The 9,972-nt window shown below is 34.1% G+C and overlaps 1 protein-coding gene across 1 annotated transcript; it reads left to right on the top strand.

Moving 5' to 3' along the window:
- The first annotated feature begins 1,552 nt into the window (after window positions 1-1,552).
- On the top strand, window positions 1,553-8,764 carry LOC135772751 (ETS homologous factor). Its single transcript, XM_065282299.2, has 6 exons — window positions 1,553-1,679; window positions 1,843-1,863; window positions 4,581-4,731; window positions 5,891-6,015; window positions 6,090-6,234; window positions 8,083-8,764. Exons 2-6 carry the CDS (start codon window positions 1,843-1,845, stop codon window positions 8,397-8,399), a joined length of 759 nt encoding a protein of 252 aa, XP_065138371.2. The 5' UTR covers window positions 1,553-1,679; the 3' UTR covers window positions 8,400-8,764.
- Window positions 8,765-9,972: the final 1,208 nt, after the last annotated feature.

Here is a 9,972-nt window from a genome sequence, read left to right as displayed (position 1 = left end):
ATAAAATTAATGTAATTTTAAATCCATAAAGTATATAAACAACGAAAATTACATAAGCTATAGCCACGTGATTGATTTTAATGTTCAATAATGATTTTAAAAAATATGTTTAGATAAAATTATTAGAGGAACGGATTTTTGCATTAAATTTTACCTCATGTGAGCATGTGAGATTCCGCGCCCGCGTGAACTTTGGCGAACTTTGGCGTTGTGCCAAGAAGATGAATCTCTGCTAATATAACGTTGAGACGGTCACATTTAAAACCATACATTTTCTACACAGAGAAGGTTAACTGCACATTACCGTACTGGGGTTTGGAAATGTTGTGTGCGTTTCTAACACGTTTTAATTCCTCAGATAGCCAAATGCAGCAGCAAGCCAGCAACAGCAGAGAGCTCGTGAGCGCGCCCAGACACTGATGACGTCTGCGGCTGCGCTCTGACTGCAGCGCCAGCTGCCGCCAGAATAAAAGTAATGTAACATGATCAAAACACGATCAAAACGGCGAAAATCTCCGAAAAGTGACAAGGATGCAGCACAGAATGTATAATATTGTGCATATTAACAGATTAAAAGTCAAATAACAGATTAATGGACGTTTATTTGATTTTGAGGTTGGATGCAAAATCCATTGGCTCAAAAAAACCAAGGGGGCAGGTGCCCCCTCAGTTTGAATGGGCATGACGCCTCTGACAATACCTGCAGTTTTCAGATAAAACATGGCACCTGCTCTACTTGCCACATCAAGCTTGACGTCAGTGACAGTCAATGATGGCAAACCTGGCATAACACTGGAAAGTTGTACTGGAAAGAAAAATCTACAGGGAATGAAAACTTGATATATACTCATACTGTATGTAGTCAGCATACAGTATGTGTCATTAGCACACCAATTTTGCAAAAATCTAGTATGCACTAGTTACTGCACACTGCTATTTAAAAATAACAAAGTTAGATTGTTGTTTTGCCTGAAATGATTAACCCATTGCACAGACTATCATATTTCTGTCTGCGTTTAATGAATCTGATCTTTATGTAAGAGCTTTGTTGTTTTTCAAGAGTTTTACTGACGCACACCCGTTGCACATCACAGCTGAATGCTACGCTATACAGTTACCACAGTCTACTGACTCCAGAGCAGGAAATAAGATGATCACATACTGTCATGAAAGCTATTCGTGTCATACAGCTTTATGCAAATGAGTTAAATTATATGAACCTCCATATCATAATGCAACTGTCTGGTTCCTGAACCTAACAGTCATCTTAATGATGTAACATAATAATACACCTATATAATTGCTATGGCAGTTACAAGTAAAATCCCACCGAGGAAAGACAGACCAAAACATAAGGGGAGTGGCTGTAAGAACTTTCATACTGTTAAACCCAGCTGAATGTTTGACTAATAGAGATTTGCATTTTGATGACAGAAGGCAGGCACAATGTTTTTAATATTTCAGTACGAGGGAGGAGGACGGTGGGAGGGGGAGAAAGTTTAGAGGATATAAAGGGGGTAGATAAGGGAAACAGGTGTATATAACAGGTGATGCATTACCCCACCCTCTGTTTCAAACGCTTATTCAGCAGTTACAGTGTATTCAACACAGTGTTTCTTACCTGTCGGTTGTGATACATTTAAATCTGTCTCAGCAACATCAAAAGGAAAGACATCAAGGTAATTTAACACTCATTTAAAAAGTTATCTAATGTTATGTAAACAAATGCAAGTTTGCTGACGTTTCTCCTAAAAGTTTTTGATTTGGTTTTGATTTATTTCCTTGATTTTTTAGGCTTTAACTTCATTTGATAAACAAATCTACCTTGTGTATTTTTTTCAGATGCTGGCAACCCTTGAAAGTGTGAGTATTATTTATACTTCTATTTGAACTGAACACGTTTGGAAAAAACTGGAGCTAAATAGTAAATAAAATTAGTTTATAGTAAAAAAAAAAGTAAAGATTATAACAGATAGACTGTGGTATACTTGAATTTTTCCAGCTTTGTTGAATCTGAGTTCATTAAACAACGATTGTCAATAAATGCTTTTAAAAAGAAAAGCAAAAAACAGTGATATATTTACAAAGCAGGTGAAATATTAAACATTAACTCAAACTATTTTTGCAAACTTTGCATTATATTTACTATGCAGATACAGTATGCATGCGGTTCTGTTGTTTATACACACTGTAAAAAATACTTTGCTGCCCTGAAATTTTTTGTTAAATCAACTCAGAATTACAACTCATTTCAACTTACTATTATTCATCTTGACTAGAGATGAGTTGTTATAACTACAGGTGAGTTGTTATAACTTATAAAACTAAGTTGACTTTTCTCAACTATGTTTTATAAGTTGTGATAACTCATCTCTGTTGACATGACTTGTAAATCTGAGTTGATTTAACAAAAAATTAAGGCAGCAAAGTATTTTTACAGTTCAGGGTTAAAAAGGTGCTGTAGTTATTTGCCATTAACTTACTGTAGATTCAAATTTATGTTATTTACTGGCAACAGTTTGTTCAAAATTAAATGAATATTAAACATTTAACAAGTCTTTTTCTTTACAGAATAAACCTATAAAATAACAGCCTCATGAAAAGCATTCTGCTTTTTCTCAAAGCAGAATGCTTTGCATGTGGCTGTTATTTTATAGTTTTATTCTGTAAAGACTTGTTAATTTTTAATGTTCTTTTACCTTTAACAAACTGTTGCCAGTAAATAACAAATTTAAATCTACAGTAAGTTACTGGCAAACAGCTGCCAACACCTGTAATACTGTCATTTCTACACTGTAAAAAAATTCCGTAGAAATTGCAGCTGGGTTGCCGGTAATTTACCGTAGATTTAAATTTATGTTTTTAACTGGCAACATTTTGTTCAAAGTTAAATGAACATTAAACATTTACAAGTCTTTGTCTTTATATAGTAAAACTAAAAAAACAGCATCAAGCAAAACATTCTGGGAAACAAAATCTGAAGCAAAAAACAGAAAAAGGTTGATGATGACTTCTGGTTCCCAGAATGCTTTGCATGAGGCTGTAATTGTATAGTTTTATTCTGTAAAGATAAAGACTTGTTAATATTTAAAATTGATTGAACTTTGAGCAAATTCTTGCCAGTAAATTACATAAATGTAAATCTACGGTAAATTACCGGCAACCCAGCTGCAATAACATTGTAATTTCTACGGAATTTTTTTTACAGTGTACCACATTTATTTACTGTGTAACTCTAACTAACTTAAAAAAAAAAGTTGCATAGTTTGATGTTTTCTTATGATGAAATTTGTGTATTGTAATGATATAAATTCATTTACATGTAAGGCCAAAATGTCCAAGGGCCAATGTATAAGCTTGCGTGTTTACAGGATCTACTTTGTCTGTCAAAATAAATGCATAATGTAACCAAAACTGTTTACTCAAACTCACAATGCAAATGTGTCCGCTGAAAACACAGTTCATCCTTATTATTACTAGGTTAGATATTCTTGTTAAACAACTGTAAAACTTTGGATATTATAACCTACTTATTTACACAGCTGTGCTTTACATAATTTTCTAAATTAGGCTACAATAAATTCTGTCCTGTAAGTTTAACAAGAAACAAATTAAGGTAAAATGCACTGTAAAAATACTTTGCTGCCTTAAATTTTTGTGGTTGAATCATCTCAGATTTACAAGTCATTTCAACTTACCATTATTTATCTTGACCAGAGTTGAGTTGTTATAACTATAGCTTATAAAATATAGTTGAAAAAAGTCAACTCATCTCTTGTCAAAATAAATAATAGTAAGTTGACATGACTTGTAAATCTGAGTTGATTTAACAAAGATTTTAAAGGCAGCAAAGTATTTTTACATTCTCATTTATTTACACTGTAAATCTTTTTGCACTTACATTTTTAAGTTTAATCAACTAGGATTTACAAGTCATTTTGACTATCTTGACAAGTGATGAGTTGCTTAATAAATCAAGTTGAATTTGCTTTAGTTGTGTCAACTTTATTTTATAAGTTACAGCAACTCATTACTAGTCAATGACTTGTAAATCCAAATTGATTCAACTTAAAAATGTAAGTGTACAGTGTACATAGTTATAGTACATTGTATAAAACGTGTATCTTATTCAGTGATGCATTGATTCTAATTCTGTAGAAATTACAGTATTACTGTGCCAACTAGCTGCCAGTAACTTACTGTAGATTTTACATCTATGTTATTTACTGGCAACAGTTTGTTCAAAGTTAAATGAACATGAAACATTTTCATACTTAATCTTCTACAGTAAGTTACTGGCAAAACTGGTTACTTAATTACAGCAAATTATTTTTTACAGTGCTGTTAGTAAAACTGATGAAAAATATTTACCCTTTAAAATGGTCCTATATCTTCCAATGGGTACAGATACATTTAGTACAAATATTTACCTTTGAGATGCTAATTTGTATATTTTAGGTACTCGTGTGAACTCTTTAGGTGCAAAGCTTTGCTTTTTTTAAAGGGGACAGCCCCAGTGACAGCCGGGGTACATATTTTGACCATTTTCTTTCTGACAGTATGCATTCATGTACACACAGATTCAGTATTTTCAAGAACTTGGACCCAGGGAAGCGTCATCAGGGATTGTGGATCTTGATGTGATTGAGGAGTACCTGCTGGAGCACTCAGTGGAGGTGATGTCAGGACCATGTGTCCAAAGCAGAACTGAACAGGAGCACAGCATAGCAGGTGAGTGTTTGGAGGGAAGCTGAGGGAAAACCCACTTCTGTATTTTTTTTAAGCATGGTGTATACATTTGGTACAGGGGAGTCCATGTCACAAAAATGTAAAGCATTGTTTAGTTTGAGGAAGTTGTTAAAATGTTGGAAAACTAAAATAAGCACAAATGTCAGGGAATGTCAAAACATCCGTACCGACCAGAAAACACCTCAGACAAAAATTCCAACAGTGTGGTTCAGGCTGTGAAAACCCAGCTAAGGAAATTTTTCTTTAAAAGCCAGTTGCATACACGCCAAAGGCGAATTACCTATTTACATGGAAGAGTTTGTAAGCGGAAAAACTGTATGTATAGGAAGAAGACCACTAGTTTAAAATTGATGTTTAAAAAATTATATATTCAAAATGTATGATATAATAATCGTTTAGATTTTATTCATTTTTAGATTTAAAAAATGTTTGTGTGCTGCTGCGCATTCATGTGTGTGATAAGCAAATGCGCATTGTCGTCCTGTTTATAGGCGCATATTACTAACGCGCTCTTTAAATAACAAAAACAATATTGCGCCATTGACTTTAGACTTCAGACCAGGTTTTAGTTGGTTAATGGCATCTTGGTCTATTTTAGTTGCATCAAAATAGCAACGCGCCAACAATGCACCTGAACACACCTCATTTTCAGACTAGCACACCCATGGGCACACAAATGGGCCCAAATGCATGACGTGACGCTAGATGTTAAAAAATGATAACTGCATCAGGTTAAAACTAGCAAAAAACACTTGGGTCGCGGGTGTACGATAGTGCCCAAAATCTTCCCATATAATGTAAAAAACATTGTATGTAAGTAACATTGAGTAAGGTTGTTTTAAAGATTGAAATCAATGATTTAATGCTCCAAATCTCATCATTAGATTATGAGACTTCATGCCTTTCACAGGGAATAATAATTCCCACATCTGCCATTGGTCAGACACACAAATAGCCCTGGCCCAAAATGATATTATTGGTAGAGTCAAAGTGGCAATGTTTTGATTCAGTTTCTATATTCAACCTTAAAATGTTTATTGTGATGTTACAGTACAACTACATAACCTCAAACAAAACCAGGTTCCAAGATTGTGTGTTGATTGTTTTGTGTGGAAAAATATTGATTGATTTGTTTCTATAGAGAACAGTTGGTCCGGTCGCTATGCATATGAATGGCATTATGGTGGAGTACCAGCGACAGTGAACACACATGAACAGACCCAGCAGCATCAATCGTGGCCCTGTCAGTCCAGTCTCAATGAGTGGGTGAGTCATATTGAAATAAAAGAAGTTTGGGAAAGTCATTAGTGGTTGTTATTAATAATAGTAATCTGTTTCAGGGACACTGCCAGTATGACAGAAACCATTGCAGTGATTCAGATTCCCTGTCTACCAGCTCTGGCTGTCAAGAATTCCCACCGTCTCCGAGTGCAGACGGGAAGAGACAGAATGTGTGTGATTCTTTGGCTTATACGCCACTCTCGGGTAAGACGTGGCATTGTTTATATATCAATTGTCCTTTTGTCACCTAGACTTTGGGAAGAATGATTCAGTTTTGCGAATTTGATTGTTTTGGACAGTTTGAGAGTGAGTCATTTGAACCACTAGATTCGAGTGAATCATTAAGTTGTAATTGTTTTGTCCTTGGGGCCATTTACATGACACCAATAAACTGTTTTAAAAGTTTATTAATAAAACTTTTAAATAAAATACAAGTTTTTTTGCTGTTACATAATGAGTCCTGAAACGCATACTTGATGGGTTTCAAAGACAGTGCCAGCTTTTAATAACGATCTCTTGTTGTCTACGCACAAATTACATAAACGTGAATCTGTGAAAACTTTGACGTTATGCGCATGTTTTCATTCAGTCTATAGTGTGAGTATAACCAAAACAACAATGGTTATGCAAGTAATTTAAACTTAAAGGCGGAGTCCACGATGTTTGAAAAACGGTTTGGAAAAGGAGACGGGCCGACTACCAAAACACACTTATAGCCAATCAAATCAAATCAAATGCCGGGTTGCGTATGTGTGGGGCGGGTCTATCAACAGAAGGTCCAGATTCTATTGGGGTAGGGGCGTGTTTGTTTAGGCGATTTCAAATATCAACACTGGCTTTCAAACATCATGGACTCCGCCTTTAAAATTTTAAGTTTTTGACTAGTATATAGTTAACATAACTTATAGACAGCTATTTGACTTAATTTAGGTAAAACAAAAACTTGTGTTGATATTGTGTTAATATTACTTTTTTACACTGTGTTTATGTTATTAAAAAGTTTTTATTTTTTAACTTAAAAGATTTTAACTTGATTGTTTGTATTTGATTGTTTATGTATGTGTACAGTTATGTACACTGTAAAAGTTGGATCAACTTAAAATAACTTAACTCATTCCCTGCCATTGACGAGTTATCTCGTCAATTAAAAGAAAACATTTGCATAAAAAACGTGTTCTTGATGAGTTTTTATGGTAATCTGTAATACTGCGAGTATCCTAGATGAAGCATTTACCCAATTTATGAAAAAACTGAAGTCAAAAGATTATTTATTAATTTTACACTCCGTGTATGTTTTGATAATCGTTCTGAAACTGATCTCTAACAAAATTCCTTCACAAAAATGCAATTATTTCAGCTTTTTGCAAAAAAAAATTTTTTTTAAGAAAAATACCCATATTTAAAAGTTTATGAACAGAGAAAAATATAGATAGGATGAAAGCAGAGGGTCTGTTCTTTCATTTGATATATTTGTATCTTTATATATTTTTAGAATTTTTTTCCTGGAAGACATTTTGTGAAAGTTTTGTGAAAAAATGCTGACGGGCAACTTTTCAAAAAAAGGCTGGCAGAGAATGAGTTTAAATAACTTCAATTGGTAACACCGAAAATATTTAAGTTTAAAAATTCACTTTAATTAAAGTAATTCTTTAAGTTACTTTTTTACCCACATTTTTACTCACATTTTACAGTGCAGAAGTATGCATATGTGTAAAGGCATAAAGTGTTACTTTACAAGGTAGCATCGCCATCTACTGGCCTGTTACACGTAATACAGTTGAATTAGTCATCTCTGCAGATCTGTGTAAACACGGATGCATTGTTTTGTGTATGTGAAATTTTTAATTGAAGCAAAGAAAAACATTTTTCTGTTTTTCACTACATTGTTGTCATGTAAACATGTAAACAAGTTACATTTTTGTCAAATGATGAGTTGTTTATAGTTTTACCATGTCGCTTATTTTCAACTGATTATGCAAACAATACAGTTTAAAACATGTGAAGTAACCTTTTAATGAAATAAAAATTTTTATAAACAATACATTTTCTCAGGTAAAAGGAAAGAACGGCTGTTTCAGTTCCTATATGAGATGCTACAGACACCAGATATGCGGAGCTGCATTTGGTGGGTCCAATCTAACAACGGAACGTTCCAGTTCTCCTCCCAAAACAAGGAAAAGCTGGCAGAGATGTGGGGCCGACGCAAGGGCAACCGGAAGACAATGACATACCAGAAAATGGCGCGAGCCCTCAGAAACTACTCCAGAACAGGAGAGATTTGCAAAGTCAAGCGTAAACTCACCTATCAGTTCACTGAGAAAACACTGAGGGGACTTCAGAACAGTTCTCAAAGGTTCATGGGTAGTTAATCTGGCATCCATACATTGAATCAATTTCTCCTAACTGGGAAAATCTAAACAAATACTGAGTATTTCATAGACTATAGTATAGAGGATGGTGTTACCTCTGTTACGTTCATGTTCTTAATGCAATCTGGGCATATGAAGTGATTATCAAATATTATTTGGTAATTGAGGCTTAATTGAGATGGGAAAAGGTTTGATTGTGAATAACACGGACTCCTAAGCAGATCGTGTTTAAATGACAGGTGAAGAAATTGATTTTACAAATATGTGAATCTAAGGATTGTTGACCTTTACTACGTTGTATGTAGTTAAACTGCTTTTGTGTTTTGATATTTTTGTGCTAATATTGACTTTTCAATCAAATTGAAATGCACCTGACATGACTCAATAAAATATTTTAATAGCAAAGTTGTAGAATTCATAATATTCATAACATGTTTACATTCAGACAAACTATACTGTACATTATTGAATTTATCAAAAAACCCAAAATGTCACATCTCTTAAAAACGCTTTAAAGTTTTGTCACAGTGAAGCCATAGAAGAACCATTTTTGGTTCTATTACTATAAAGAATCATTCAGTCAAAAGTACTTTAAAAGAGTCATTTCTTTTTTACTGTTATACAATTTAAAGAAACTTGGAAAGTTTTTTCAGATGGTAAAGGTTCATTAAGGAAATATTCAGCCAGAAAAGGTTTTTCTATGGCCTCGTGAAGCACCTCTATTTTTAAGGCCCTGCAGGCCATGATGACAAAAACCTTGGGTAATTATCATAAATTGCTAAGTAATTGTAAGTTTACAGTAATGTCAAAAAGTCCATGGTATTGTCCAGAAAACATGTGTAATTCAGTTTCCTGTAACTCAGTAGACCACTACATTTACATTTACAGACACTTTTATCCAGAGTGACTTACATCAGAAAGGAAAACAATAAAGTGATTCATTTTAGAGAGTCAACCAATTTTAGAGACAATACCTATTGAAAGAGGGACCTTCCGATAGCCCCAGCAAAGGTCATGGGTTCAAGCCAATGCATAAATGTAAATATAAAACTTGTCATTGCCGTAATACATATTTTAAAAAATAAAGGGTATCTAACTCTCATGCTGGCGTAATAATCAAGGACTTTGCTGCTGTAACATGGCTGCAGCAGGTGTAGTGATATTACGCACTGCCCGAAAATAGTCCCCTTGGTTACTTTCAATAACAGGGGACTATTTTCAGGCGCTGCATAATATCAACCTCAGCTGAATGCATTCCAAAACGGGAAAAATCAAATGTTTAACTCTAGGGAGCTGGAAAAGGAGCATATTTTTTTGTGGAGTGTCCCTTTAAGCATCATAATATCATATGTAAAAGTTTTATTTCTTTATGCTTTAAAACAGCTTGAATTTAACTCTACACCATTGGCTCATACAGATCTTTGAATATGCGAATTAGTCCCCGCCTCTACTCAATCACACAGCTCAGACCATAGATATGAATATGTGAATTAGTCCCGCCTCCACTCTTTTGCAACACCTCTGACCATAGATATAAATGTAAATAGATGCTACATTCGGCAGTTTCAATCAC

This window comes from Paramisgurnus dabryanus, chromosome 21 (genome assembly GCF_030506205.2).
Source record: "Paramisgurnus dabryanus chromosome 21, PD_genome_1.1, whole genome shotgun sequence".
In the NCBI taxonomy this organism is placed as follows: domain Eukaryota; kingdom Metazoa; phylum Chordata; class Actinopteri; order Cypriniformes; family Cobitidae; genus Paramisgurnus; species Paramisgurnus dabryanus.
Note: the sequence above shows the minus strand (reverse complement) of the source record. Positions and strands in the feature narration are given on the sequence as shown.

Coding starts and splice junctions, on each gene's coding strand:
- LOC135772751 (XM_065282299.2), top strand. CDS start 1,843: ATGCTGGCAACCCTTGAAAGT. Junction 1,864..4,580: donor TGCTGGCAACCCTTGAAAGT/GTGAGTATTATT, acceptor ATGTACACACAG/ATTCAGTATTTTCAAGAACT. Junction 4,732..5,890: donor ACAGGAGCACAGCATAGCAG/GTGAGTGTTTGG, acceptor TTGTTTCTATAG/AGAACAGTTGGTCCGGTCGC.